Below are 14629 nucleotides of genomic sequence, written 5' to 3' on the forward strand. Positions count from 1 at the left end.
CCTAGAACAGGAAGACGAATCTATAGTAACTGAAAGTATATCAATGTCTGTATGGGGCCAAGGGATGAAGAGGAGATCAACTGGAAACCTTTTGGGGTGTGTTATAGGTTCTATATCTTGATTGAGGTGGTAGCTAGCCCTAATCTCTGATTTTTACATATAAGAAACCTGGGATCAGGAGAAGTTGAATGAGTCGTCAAAAGTGAGGTTAGCATATTAATCGGAGAGAAGATATTCACACCTGATTATCAGTAATAGATGGTTTCCATTATGCTGTATATGGGTCAATAGGAAAAGTGCTTCTCCCCAAGCACTTGACAAAACCCTGACCCAGCCATAAACATCCTCTTATACAAGTATAAAGTGTAGGTGTGAAAGTATAACCATTCTGCATTCCAGCCACCTACTTCTACACATGGTTGACATTCTCACATGTCCCTTTACCCTGACTTGTTTGTGTTTATATTTACAAATGAAAACATAGTTTTTCATTAATATTTTCTTCTGAGGAATCATACCGTAATATACAGTTTTATAACCTGACTTTGTTTTTCTTTCCCTTTGTATCGTGTGGTGTGACGAGTATTCTGCCTTGCTGCTTATAGTCTGCCACTTAAACCTGAAACATTTCTTGCATAATAATACATTTTTTTCCTCAAAGATTGGAAACGGGGACTTAAGCTCCCTACTGAATCCTTCCACATAACCTGTTTCATGCTCTGAGCTTTCAGTTTTGGTTCCCTTAATCCGTACGTCAGATGATTCCCCACTGGAGCCGGGGCTGCCCTGTTTTACTACTGCCGCTTTGTAAAATACATTAATAGCTGACGTGGCAACCGGATGCCACTCACTCATCTCTTGTCATTTACAGGAGGACTAATAACAACGAATGCAACTAACATGTATTTCTCCCTCGATAAATGCCAGATGTTGTACTAAGTTCTCGACATAGTAGTAGACAGCTTATTTATAGTGCTTGTTAGGTCACGGGCATTTCTCCTGGTGCTTTTCACGTATTTCCATGTGTTAACTCACTTAATTTTTACAGTAGCCCCATGAGGTAGAAACTGTTACTATCTTTGAGTTAGGGGGAAAACAAGCAAAAAGAACTTGAGTCACAGCGAGGTCAGTTACTTGCCTTGGATCGTAGCATTTAGCACCAGGATTGAAATCCTGATGGATCTGACCTCAAATCCTATGCCCATAACCAATAATGTGCGACTCTGTGTCAAGGCTGAAATGAGCGGCACGACAGGGCCCACTCAAAGTCTGCTGGGCAATGATGGGTGTGGTTTCTGGAATGAATGTCCCGACTCCAGCCTTCTGTCCAAGAGAGTCATCATTGCACACTGTTGCCTTGTATCATCTCTCCTTTTTTCGGACTGTGTGGGAACTGTTTCTCTGGTGTCCATCTTGAAGTGAAGTAACAGGGACAGACAAGATGTACATGGACAGGAAGGAAGGAGAGTTTTCAGAGGGGAGCGTATCACCAGGATGAATTCAGTTCCCTGGAAGCGTTTTCAATGTGTGTTTCTTTGTCTTCTCTGTACTCACCCTCTTCTTTCTGACCCACACATCCATCCCTTGGCCTTTTCTTTCACCCTGTGTGTCAGGTACTCATGCCCCTTCCTTGCCATGTCTACTTCATTCCAAGGGCAGTCATTTCTACCTCTCCCCTTGACAATATCAGCCACTCTCTGGTCCCGTCATCCTTGTGTCCCAAAGAACCTGTAAAGCACAGCCCTATAATTATATGTATGTATTTAGACAGAGAGTGATTTATGTAATACATTCAAAAAGTGAAAAGTCTGGATCAAAGTGTAAGAATGACTTTCTGAATGGTTAGGCATATTGCAGAAAATTAGACTCACACACGGTTAGTGGAAGTGTATATTGGTGTAAATATCATTGAAAATCCTTAGGAAAATATCACTTTATGCTTAAAAGTGCTCATGTGCTTCTCCTGGGAAGCTGTAGAGCAGGGACTCAAAATCTTAGACCCACTTTGAAGCCCTGGCTGTGTTCCACTGGGTTTTTTGGCCACCCTCGCTGGAGGTGCTCTGCAACCCTGGCCAACCTGTGGATATTGTTCCGTTAGTTTTGTGTACAGGGAACTTCATTACTTTCTTATTTTAAAACTGTCAGTTCAAATATTAAAACACCGAGAGGTAAAAAAGAAAAAAAAAGCACTAAAAAGCATATTCTGAACAAGAAACAAAATTTGGCCATATATAATACATAACACATGAAAAGAAATGTGCAGTGGGATCCAGTGTTGTGTGGCAATGTGTTTACCAACATGATTTGGAGTACGCATATCTGTAACCTAATTGTAGAAGCATGTAATACAAAACACTAACACTTGCTTGCATGGGCAACACGGACACACAGACCACACATTCTTCCCTTCCTCTGAGACAGAGATGATGATGCTTCCTGTCTGTCACAAGGCTGAGTGAACACAACATGCCTTTAGGTCCAGAACATTCTTCCTACAGAGACCAGATGTCCAGAAAGCTCTGTCTGCTGGATTCAGGGAACGCCTCTCCTCATTTCTGTCACCACTATTTGCAAAAGCCTCCTTCTCTGGGATCTTCAAAGCTGCAGTTCTAGCCACAGTCTGCAGGGAGGTACTCAGTTCTATTTCTAAGGATACATTAATGAAAAAATATTAATGTTGCAGAAGAAAAAATTAATTCATTCTAGTTTTGCAGGCAGGTTATGAAATAGTTCTGCAGCCCGAATAGCTCTGGAATAAATATAAATAGAGGTCGGTAGAAATGGTTCAGATGGATGTATTCTCAAAAGTGGTTTTGTTGATGATCTCAAACCTACATCACATGCATTCATTTAACAAATACTAATTAGGTCCTTGTTCTGTGCCAGACACTACCAGCCCAAAGTGACTCCTAATCTGAAAACCCATGGCCCAAACAGATTACACCCATCTGGTCCAAGACAGAGATCTCCACCTTATCCAAGATGCCTGGTTCCCACCCTGACAGGAGTGACTAGCACAAAACATCATCCCTGGCCTGCTCAACAAAAAAATCTGTCGATGAGACTTGAAAGCTTGCCATTTAAGGGAGAACCAGTGCAGTCTCTGGAGGAACACTCAGGGTATAGAGGCAGACCAATATACATGAGGACATAATTCCTGTTCTGCCACTGACTTGGCTGGGAAATGTACCCGACATCTGTGAACCAAATATTCATGATCTGAAAAGGGACTGTGGATAGAATTCTCATGGATTTTCTGTGAGGAGGTCGAGAGAAACCTAGTGAGTCTGCCCAACACTGAGCAAATGTTGGTTGCCACTGGGCAAGGGTTGGTCTTCTTCGTATCCCATTCTTTCCGTGCCATAGCAGGGATGCTGATGCCATGCACTCAGTGGCACGGCAGTGATGTAGGCAGAATTCCAGACTAACATAGGAAGTACCAGTAGGAACGCACGTGATGTCATAAAGGTTACTCACTACTATGTCTGTGTGGGAGGACCAGCCAGTACATGGTGGGGCCTGAGCGGAAACCCAGGCGGTCTGGGTGAGAAGTACTAGCTGCTTTATAATACTCTTGAGATCACCTGTAATTCTGGCAGCACAACTGCGAGACAGGGATTGTGCTGAGATGCCAGAGTTCAGCAAGTGGACGTGCGCCTGTGTGTGTTTTTGTCTTCGGCATCTCTCTCTGTCCGGTCCCTCTGTGGCTTTTTATCACATGTGCTCTTGTCCAACACAAGGCCTTGCCTGAGGCTGTAGCTGTAGCTGTTGGCTAGCTCACTTTTACACCTTCTTCCCCTCAGTGACGTTATTTCTGAAGTAATGCGTATTCTCAAAAATGACTCTGACTCAGGAATACCTGTGCTCCATATATTGACCATGTGCCCTTAACCCTCACTTTAATCTTTGATTTTTTTCCCTTTCATCTATGGACTTTCATGAAAATGAGTTGGTTTCTGGACATCCTCCAAATGTCACCAATAGGGGTCTTTGTTGTTGTTGTTGTTGTTGTTGTTGTTGTTGTTGTTGTTGCTGAGTACTGTTATGGACTCATAGCTTTTTAACATACTGATGGGCTCCAAACCCCGGTTAAAGCATTTTGAGTAAAGGAATGGCAAGATTTGACTTATGCCTTAAAAAGTCACTCTGCCTCCTGTGTTGAAAATAGATGGTAGGGGAGTCAAGGGCCAAAGCAGAAGGACAACTTGGAAGGCAGCATAATCCAGGAGACAGATGTTGGTGACCTGGCCAGGGTAGGTAGCAATGGAGGGGGGTGAGAAGTGGCCAGACTCTGGATATCTTTTAAAGGTGGAGCCAAGAGAAGATACATCCATCCTGATCCGTTGGATGTAGAGTGTGAGAGAAAGAGAGCACTCCAGCCCCACCTCCAAGTTGTAGGGACCAAGCATCAGGAATGTCTGGGTCAGACACTCTGCCCACATTTAATTTCACTTCTAATGGCACACAGGGAAAGTCCCAACAGTCGAGAGGAGCAGGACTGTCCTGACAGTGGGTCACACACGGTGAAAGCAATGACCCCCCTGCAGAAGTTCATCTGAGGCCTGGCCATAATCAGTACATTGCAGAGAGGTCAGCAGTGACCGAAATTTTATTCATAAGGGTGCCCTGAGACAAGGTGTACATTTCGAAATTGGTTGAGGTCTGTTTGACGGTCCAGGAGATGGTCTACCTTCGTGAATGCTGCAAGACAGTAGAGGGGGAAAAAAAGCGCTCTGTTTTCATTGTTGGGTACAGTGTGTTGGGTACAGTGTTTAATTTATGTCATTTAGATCCTGTTACTGTAGTGGTTTTCAATATCTGCTGATTTTCTTTCTAGTAATTCTGTCACTTGCTTAGGAAGAGTTGTCTCTTGGGCTGAAAGCATTTCGGGCTGGGCAAAAAGAAAGCTTGCTCTGGATATTTCAAATTGAGTATTGTTGAGGGCAAGGCTGGAGGCAGGAGGGCAGCTTGAGAAGCTGTTACATCAGACCCACCTGTCATTAAAGCTTGTACTATACCGGCAAAGAAGTATAACTTGCTGATTGTTCACAGAATGCATTTGGAGATTGGATTTGGGAGGTGTGAGAGAGCTTGTCTCCCAGGTGTTGGTGTGGTTGTTAGGTTAGAGAAGCCTGAGAGAAGGCAAGATTAGGACCCCTTCCAGGGGTGTGACTAGTGTCTAGTCCAACCCATGGACATACGCACCTCTGTTCTTTATAATTCCTGCTCCATTTCTTAAGAGGTTCGACACAGTTGCTTCCTCTCCCAAGATTCCTCCCCTGATTGTGCCACCTGTGAGATAAGGTTGTTGTATCTGGACAGGCAGAGGAGTTTGTTTTCTGGGGCTTGTGTGGCGGGTTGGCACTTTACTTGCCCTACCATGGAGTTAGCTCACGACATGGTACATGGTAAGTGGACCATTGATGTGTCTCAAACGTGTCTTTTTGTTCTCAGTTGCAGAATGCCATGACCATGGTAGCCCTTTTCAAGGAAGAAAGAAAGGTGGGAATTCTTTCCGGGATAATTCTGACAAGAGGAACTGTCATCATGAACATGGTGGGTACGAGCGTCCGTCTTCACACTGCCAGGAGAATGATGGAAGCGTGGAGATGCGGGATGTCCACAAGGACCAACAACTAAGACAGTAAGTGACCAGGCAGCTTGGTTTGCATGTAGCAGCCCCCGGGACTGTGCAACCCTTTCATTCTCTGTGGTCTTCCTTTTCTTCTCTCATTAGAGAGCTGAAGAATGCTGGAAGTGGAATAGTGGCTGAGCAATCCTAATTGTAGCCCTGGCGTCAGTGAGTGGAGCATGTAGAGAAGACGTTCTTAGATTTAATGGATACCCGCCTTCTCTCCTCTTCCCCACAGCACTCCTTATAGCATCCGATGCGACAGAAGAATGAAATGGCATAGTGAAGACGAAATCTGTATTACCACGTGGAGAAATAGAAAACCTCCAGGGAGAAAAATGAGGCAGAACACACAAGATGGATACACAAGGAACTGGTTCAAGGTCACAGTGAGTATCTGGGTGGGGTCTGCATTAGGTAGACTATTCTGGAACCTGATAGAAGGAAGACCACTTAAAACACCCTAAGCTGATTATTCGGAGGAGAGCTTCGGAATGGGGGAACGGGAGTTTAGGGAGTCCATATTTGGCACAAAAATAATAAATCATGTCAGCGGTCCTTTCTTTAGAGGTCTAAGCTAAGTAGAAGGTCGGAAAAAAAGAAAAAAAAAACAGCTGGTTGGTTCTGTTCTCCATCCTTAGTTCCGTGTTGTCTCTCCCTTCTCTCCTATTTCTTCTTTTTACCTTTAGATTCCTTACGGGATAAAGTATGACAAGTCATGGCTAATGAATTCAATCCAGAGCCACTGCAGTGCCCCCTTCACTCCGGTTGATGTAAGAGAGGATGGTGAAGCCAGTTGAGTGGGCACGGGGGACGAGGAGAGGCCTGGCTCAGCAGGGGCCATTGGCCTCTGATGCTGTTGCTCTTGCCTTCACTCCCTGTAGTTTCACTACATCCGAAATCGGGCATGCTTCTTTGTCCAGGATGCTACTACTGCCTCCGTATTGAAGGATGTCAGTTATAAGATTTGTGATGACGAGAACCGAAAGGTGTGTGTTGAGGGCATTCCCTGTACTTAGTCTCTGGGCAGGAGGACAGGCCAGGGGGCTGGTCGTCCTCTTTGGGATTAGAGGTCCTGGTACTTACCACGCTGCCTCCCTGCAGATATGTATATTTGTCAATCATTCTACTGCGCCCTACTCTGTGAAGAATAAGTTGAAGCCAGGCCAAATGGAGATGCTTAAGGTAATACAGACTCAAGGATCATTGTATGCTCACTTCCTGGACCCACCTCTTCTTCCCCTGGTCCCCTCTTTCCCCGTCACCACCACCACCACCACCACCACCACCACCACCACCACCACCACCACCACCACCAGAGCCTCAGAGCCTCTGTCTTCATCTCTATCTCTGCAGCTGACTATGAACAAACGGTACAATGTCTCCCAACAAGCTCTTGATCTCCAGAATCTCCGCTTTGACCCAGGTATGGCTGACAGCAGCAATTCTAAGGCAAGCGGGGGCAGAGCGGTCTGCCTGAGAGGGAGACTTAGGGATGGCAATTTACGGAGCGGTTGGTGCTGGCTCTGGTCCAGCCAGGGCCCTCCCAGCCTTCTGATTCCCTTCTCCTGGCTTCTTCAAGACTTGATGGGCCGTGACATTGATATAATCCTGAATCGAAGAAACTGCATGGCTGCCACCCTGAAGATCATTGAAAGAAATTTCCCTGAGGTGAAGCCTTAGGCCCAGTGCTGGTATTTAGTTAGAGGGGTGGAATAGGTAAGGTGGAGGGCAGATTTGTCTCCGAGGCCCAAGATAGTAGCCCCCACTCTAACTCTTCTTGACCCAAAGCTATTGTCTTTGAACTTGTGCAACAACAAACTGTACCAGCTGGATGGCCTGTCTGACATTATAGAGAAGGCTCCCAAAGTCAAGACCCTGAACCTCTCCAAAAATAAGGTGAGAAGGGGGAGCCAGATCAACTTTGGATGGAGGGTGGATGGCAGTACACATCAGGATAATGGCAACAGGCAGGCAGAGGTACCTGTGGGTGACTATGAGGGCTGGGGGAATTCGGGACCCACGGTCCCAGGTGTCTCTCTTTCCCTGGCCCTCCTTCTCCAGTTTCCTCCCCATCTTTCTTAGCTGGAGTCGGCATGGGAGTTGGGCAAGGTGAAAGGGCTGAAGCTCGAAGAGCTATGGCTAGAAGGGAACCCCTTGTGCAGCACCTTCTCGGACCAGTCCGCCTATGTAAGGTCAGTGGCAACCCCTGTCGCCCCTCCTGGGCACCTTTGCTACCTGGGTGACTGAGCTGTGTCTGAAAGTGCCCTTCTGCAGGAAGGAGTGGCCTTGGTCCTCTAGGAGGACCACAAACCTCCCCTCCTACACACACACACACACACACACACACACACACACATACACACACACACACACTCCTTTCTCTGTGTCACTCACTCATCTGTGCTTAGAGGTCTCCTTTCCTTCCTCTGACATGCTCCCCTTTTCACCTGCTCTGGGGTGCATTTCCTGCCTGTCTCCACCAAGCCTCCTCCAGCGTGCCCTCCGTGAGTGTGCTCCAGGAAGCAGGACTCCCCCACCTCCCCAAGACCAACAGTGTTCAGATGCTGGTGCCCTGGACTGAGAAGAGTCCTTTAGTCCAGGGCCTCATGTGACACAGGCCTTCCTGCCTCCATGCTGAGATGGGGCTTCCCTCCCCTGTCCTGAGAGGCGTTCTCCTTCTCTTGCTCCAAAAATGTCCCCCCCACCTGTCCTGGGCTGGCATGGGGGCTTCCCTGTTTCATACTGAGGGCCGAGGCCCTGGGTGGCTGCTGTCATGCCATCTCTTCCTCTGGCCCAATGCCAGGAGCTGGGCCCTCCTTGGGGAGAAACCTGGGTTTCCTGAGTCAAGGGACCAGAAGCGAGCCACGTTCCTGAGGCAGGAGTGGAAGGCAGAGGGCCGAGGAGGTTGGGGAGACAGAAGGACAGGCCTCTCAGGGCACTGCCTCTCCTTCCCTCCACACCTCACATTGTCCTGCCTGGGCCCTCAGAGGAGTCCTGGGTAGCCCGAGGCGGGTAGCATTCCTCTGTCAAGGCGTCAGCACAGAGGGTCACAGGAGTCAGTGACCATCAGAAGAGAATGCAGTGGTCGGGAGAGGGGGTCCCCAGACTCTGAACCCCATGCTGAGCTGGGGCCTGACCCTTCACTCCTCCTGGGAGAAGGTCTCCTGTCCCCGTGGCTGCTCTGTTTCCCATGCGCAGCTCAGACTGAGCCCACACAGGTGAGAAAGGCTCCAGCTGCATCCAGTGGGCCCCAGCCCAACAGGTGCATGTTTTCCTTTCCTGCCTCAGTCCCCAGGGCCAGCCAGGGGGCAGTGAGAGAAAGGGCTGCAGCAGGGGAGCCCTTTTCTCCTCTATTCCTCCCTAAACTCCACCTCCACAGTAGAGCGTCTTTCCTTCCCCTTTGCATTGCATCCTGTTTCTCCCTTGTCTCTCCTCTCCTGTGTCTCACCCATCTCTCCCTCCCCTACCTTCGCCCCATTTCTGATGTCGTCCCCTCTGCCTTCCCCTTTCTGCCTCCTGAGCCCGGCCTCACTCACCTCCCTGTCCCAGCATCCTGGGCCATCCCTAAGGGCTGACCTGGTCTTGGCCAGGGCCTGGTCAGGCAAGTTGATGGACGGCCAGTGAGGTAGCAGAGCTCTGGGCTCCCACCCCATTTTCTGCTCCCTGCAGAGCCTTCCACAGTGACTTGGACAAAGGGGAGGGAGGGAGGGAGGGAGGGGAAGAAAGCCCTGGAACCTGGGCTCCCAGTGCTGCTTCGTGTGGCACTGGAGAAAAGGGAGTCAGGACAGTCTAGATGGAAGCTAACCAGGAGGAAGCAGAGGGAGGAGAGTGAGAGGGAGTGGGAGAGAGACTGTGCCACCCTGAACTGTCAGTCACTTCATTCAATTTTTGGTTTTGGACAGTGCCATCCGGGACTGTTTCCCCAAGTTGTTACGCCTGGTAAGTATGTATAATACCGTCATCATTGTCTCCTCTTACTCAAGAACATGACCTCCACACCTGCCCTTAAGTCCTTTGGGTCTTGCCTAGATTACATGCTTGTATCAGATCCTCATCCATTTTACAGGCAAGGATTCCTGAAAAAGACAAGAATATTCTCCCTGAAAATGTGTACACACACACACACACACACGTTTGCATGTAATAGTAGAGATGTCCAGCACCCCATGAGAAAGCTGCCCACTGGAATTTCCAGGCCCATTTCCCACCTGGCCTCTGATGCTTGTCTCCCTGGGCATGTTCATCTTATCGGTCATCGAGCTCCACCTCCTTGGTCTCCACTGCTGACTTCCTCTTTCCTTCTCCAGGACGGCCGAGAGTTATCTGCACCAATGATTGTTGACATTGACAGCTCTGAGATAATGAAACCCTGCAAGGTGAGGAAGAAGGACCAAGCAAGATTTGGGGTGTTGTAAGGGAGGCTTTGTCCACCGCATAGATCCAAATTGTCTTTTGATTTCAGGAAAACTTTACTGGATCTGAGACCTTAAAGCATTTAGTCCTGCAATTCCTGCAGCAGTGAGTATCCCTGGAACGCTGGGACCATGAGGAAGGGGAGGGCTGAGACAGGCTGGGCTACCCATGCACAGGTCAGCTCATGGGAGTTTTCAAGTCTCATCTGGGGCCCAGGCCACAGAGGTAGCCTATCCTCACTGCTTCCCCACAGGTATTACTCGATCTATGACTCTGGAGATCGACAGGGTCTCCTCGGTGCTTACCACGATGAGGCCTGCTTCTCCTTGGCTATTCCCTTCGACGCCGAGGACTCAGCCCCGTGAGTATCACGACTCAGACCCTGCTCTGGGGCTGTGTGTCTCCCCAGCAGACACAGGCCAACTCCTGGAAATGCCTGCACTGGCCGGGCCACCCACTCCTGCTCCTTTGTTTCTCCTAGGAACAGCTTGCGCAAGTACTTTGAGGATAGCAGGAATATGAAAACACTCAAGGACCCCCGTAAGTGTGTGATGGGGAAGAGTGGGCAAGGTAAGGGGGTGTGATGGGAACAATCACAGGGGCCAAGGACCAGGGTGTGGCAGCCCCCTGCCCCGCCCCACCCTGCCGTTCCTTGCTTCTCTTCTCTACAGACCTGAAGGGGGAACTGCTGAGGCACACAAAACGTGACATTGTGGACTCCCTCAGTGCGTTGCCCAAAACTCAGCATGACCTCAGCTCCATCCTGGTGGACATGTGGTGCCAGACGGTGAGCACCTGCTTCCTCCCTTGGGCAGGCCCAGAGAGCCAGAGGTGGGTAGGAGGTTAAGGAGGATCCTGAGCACCTGAGCTCTTCCCTTTCAGGAATGGATGCTCTGCTTTTCTGTCAATGGGGTTTTCAAGGAAGGTGAGTGTCTGTAGAGTCCCCTCCCCAGATCCGCCACTGCTCCCTCCCCCTGGCTGGGCTCCCTCTCAGAACTCCCCCAGCTTCCCTGATTTCATTCCTTTCCTTTCCTTCCTCTTCTTCCCTCCGTGTTTTCCCACCCCCACTCTGCCCTCAAGCCACCCTGCTCTGACCTAGGTCCATGCCTGTCTGCCCTGCACAGCTCAGGCGTGTGTTAAGGACATAGACTGTGGAGTTTGGCAGCTCTCATCCCAGGTCCTTACTCTGTGAACTTGTGGTTGGTTACTTAACCCTTCAGTTTCCTCATTTGCAAAATGGGGCTAATAACCTATCTCTTGGGCTGCTGTGAAATAGGAATTAAGTGAACTTGTGGTTTTCACAGGGCCCCACATATGATAGGGGCCCTGTCACTGGGAGCGGATTCTTCCTGTTGCTGCCCTCCCCATTCCTGCCACATCCGCCTGACTCCAAGTGAACAATTGTCCTGGTCTGCCCCGCCTTCTGTGTGAGTGTCAAGCAAGACTCTGACAGGGGATCACCGTGTGAGCATGTTAAAGCCTGTGCAACTCTAAGGTGGTGGTGTTTGTTGTCTTTGAAGTGGAAGGACAGTCTCAGGGTTCTGTTCTCGCCTTCACTCGGACCTTCATCGCTACCCCTGGCGGCAGTTCCAGGTTAGTGCTGTGTTGTGGGTGGGAGCACCCATCCAAGCTTGGGGCCCGTGTCGTGGAAATGTGGTGGGTGCAGTCCTCGGGGTGTTCTCAATGTTGTGGAAGGCCAACAGGAAGATCCAAGGAACAGTCTAGCCTAGTGTTTAAGAGTGTGGACCCTGGAGTCAGAATACAGATTCTGTTCCTCACCCCAACATTCACAAAGTGTGTGACCTTGATCAACTTATTCGACCTCTCTGTGATTCAGTGCCTTTTTCTGAAAATTGGAATAAGACTATCCACTTCGTTGGACTGTTGTACAGGGTAAATGCGTTGGGGTTAGAGCTAAAGGTCTAGTGAAGCTGGTAGACAACCTCTCCAAAGGTGGACTCTGTGGGAGGGTTAGAGGGCACCAGCCAAAAAATCTGGGAGGCAGGCACAGTTAGGGATATGGAAGGAGTTTGGTTGTTGAGTGGCAGTGGTTAAGAAGGATCCTGTTGTTGGGGGTGTGGAGTTATCTACCTGTCCAGTTTGAGGGTGCATTTTTCTTTCCTCCAGTCTGTGCATCGTGAATGATGAGCTGTTTGTGAGGGACGCCAGCCCCCAAGAGACTCAGAGTGCCTTCTCCATCCCAGTGTCCACACTCTCCTCCAGCTCTGAGCCCTCCCTCTCCCAGGAGCAGCAGGAAATGGTGCAGGCTTTCTCTGCCCAGTCTGGGATGAAACTGGAGTGGTCTCAGAAGTGAGTGCTGGGAGTACATGGGGATGGGGGGAGTTGGGATATCAGAGGAATGAGTAATGGAAACTCACATGCAATTTGGAAGAATAACTATCTGGATATTTTGCTTCCAAAAAAAAGTGGGCCCATGAAAAAGGTATTATACTTTTATACTGATATATGTAAATATTTTTTAAATGGCATAATGCCCAGATGACATTACCTTCCATTTGTAAAATCTGAAAGAATCAACCACAACAAACTACTGATAAACCAGTTCAGCAAGGTTGAAAGATACAGCATACAAAAATCATTTGTACTTCTATGTAGTTGCAATGGACAATCCAAAAAATGAAATTAAGAAAATAAGTCCATGTACAGTAGCATCAAAAATTATTAATAAAGTGTGTAGGAACAAATTTAAGAGAAGAAGCGCAGATCTTATGCTCTGAAATCTGCAAAACATTGCTGAAAAAAATTAAAGAAGACCTAAGTACATGGAAAGACATCCCACGTTCATAGATTGGAAGACTTAATATCATTAAGATGGCAGTACCACCCAGAACAATCTGCAGATTCATTGCAGTCCCTGACAGAATCCCAACTGACTTCTTTGCAGAAATTGACAAGGTAATCCCAAAATTCATGTGGAAATGCAGTGGACCACAAACAGCCAAAACCATCTTGAAAGAGAACAACGACGTTAGAAGACTCACACTTCCAGATTTCAGAACTTGCTACAAAACTACATTAATCAAGATTGTATGGTACCGACATAGGAACAGACGTGGGAATCGATGGAATATAATTGAGAGTCCACAGATAATCTCACATATTTGTGTCTAGTTGATTATCATTCAGGGTGCTGAAAAAATCCAATGGAGAAAAAAAAATAGTCTTTTTTAGCAAGTGGTGCTGGGAGACGTGGCTATCCACTCGCAAAAACAATTAATTTTGACCCCTAACTCACATCATGTGCAAACACTGGCAGAAAATGGATCAATGACCTAAAATAAGAGCTAGAACTGTAAAACACCGTGAGTGTACATCTTCATTACCTTGAATTAGGCAACCGTTTCTTACATATGAAACCAAAAGCACAAGCAACCAAAGAAAAAAATAGGTAAATTGGACTTCATCTAAATTAAAAGCTTTTGTGCATCAGCAGACACTATCAAGAAAGCAGAAAACCGACTGATGGGAACAAGGGAAAATATTTGCAAATCACATCGCTGACAAGAAGAACCCTTACAACTCAGCAACAAAGAGACAAGCCACCCAATTAAAAAATGGGGAAATGATTTGAATAGACGTTTCTCCAAAGAAGATGTACAAATGACCAAGAAGCGCGTGAAAATCTTCTCAACATCATTAGTCATTAGGGAAACGCATGTCGAAACCACAGTGAGTTACCACTTCATAGCCACTACGATAGCTTTAGTCAGTAAAAGGAAACATTACAAATGTCGGTGAGAATGCAGAGAAATTGGAAATCTCATGTATTACTACTGGGACCATAAAACGGAGCAGTTGCTGGGCAAAAGATTTTGGTAATTCCTCAAAATCTTAAACATGGAGTTACCACATGATCCGGTAATCCCTCTCCTAAGTGTATACCAAAAGAAATGAAAATATATGCCCGTTCAACAACTTGCACATGAATTTCCATAGTGGCGTTATTCCAAATAGCCAAAAAGTGGAAACACATCGATTGACCTTTAGCTGAATGGATAATGTGGTACATCCATATGGTGGAATATTATTGGAATATTATTCATTCATGAAAAAGGATGTAGTTGTGATATACGCTATGACGTGGATGAACCCTGAAAACATTATGTGCTAAGTGAGAGCAGCCAGTCACAAAAAGCCACATAATTATATGATTCCATTCATATGAAGTGTTCAGAATAGCCAGATCCGTAGAGACTGAAAGCAGAGTAGTGGTTGCCAAGATCTGGGGAAGAGGGAGAACAGGGAGTGATCTCTAACAGTTAAGGAGTTTCTTTTTGAGGTGATAAAAATAGTTTGGAATTAGATAGTTGTGATGGTCGCACAATCTTGTGAATAGACTTAAAAGCACTGAATTGTACACCTTAAAATGGTGACTGCTACGGTATGTGCATTATATCTCAATTAAAAAGAAACGTATTATTGAATTTCCACTTGTTATTTCTTGAACATCTTTCTTTATCAATATGTATTAAGCTCTCTTGTTCATTTGAATACCCCTGTGTTTCTGATTTGAATTCCAGTGGGTATTAATGTCAGGGATAGGCGTTTTGGTTTTCCCTA

The 14629-nt window shown here is 47.2% G+C and overlaps 1 protein-coding gene across 1 annotated transcript in view; it reads left to right on the top strand.

The window, feature by feature from the left end:
* The window catches only part of LOC105499802 (nuclear RNA export factor 2-like), a 67241-nt gene extending 56346 nt beyond the window's left edge, over window positions 1-10895 (top strand). Inside the window, exons 4-18 of the mRNA XM_071088706.1 lie at window positions 5455-5644; window positions 5871-6021; window positions 6322-6405; window positions 6517-6621; window positions 6737-6817; window positions 6989-7058; window positions 7215-7303; window positions 7424-7531; window positions 7718-7827; window positions 9538-9574; window positions 9943-10011; window positions 10098-10153; window positions 10302-10409; window positions 10530-10588; window positions 10720-10895. Coding sequence (XP_070944807.1) covers window positions 5455-5644; window positions 5871-6021; window positions 6322-6405; window positions 6517-6621; window positions 6737-6817; window positions 6989-7058; window positions 7215-7303; window positions 7424-7531; window positions 7718-7827; window positions 9538-9574; window positions 9943-10011; window positions 10098-10153; window positions 10302-10409; window positions 10530-10588; window positions 10720-10895 — 1493 coding nt within the window. The remainder of the gene's footprint in view (window positions 1-5454; window positions 5645-5870; window positions 6022-6321; window positions 6406-6516; window positions 6622-6736; window positions 6818-6988; window positions 7059-7214; window positions 7304-7423; window positions 7532-7717; window positions 7828-9537; window positions 9575-9942; window positions 10012-10097; window positions 10154-10301; window positions 10410-10529; window positions 10589-10719) is intronic.
* The last annotated feature ends 3734 nt before the right edge of the window (window positions 10896-14629 follow it).

Source organism: Macaca nemestrina, chromosome X (assembly GCF_043159975.1).
Source record: "Macaca nemestrina isolate mMacNem1 chromosome X, mMacNem.hap1, whole genome shotgun sequence".
Lineage (NCBI taxonomy): Eukaryota > Metazoa > Chordata > Mammalia > Primates > Cercopithecidae > Macaca > Macaca nemestrina.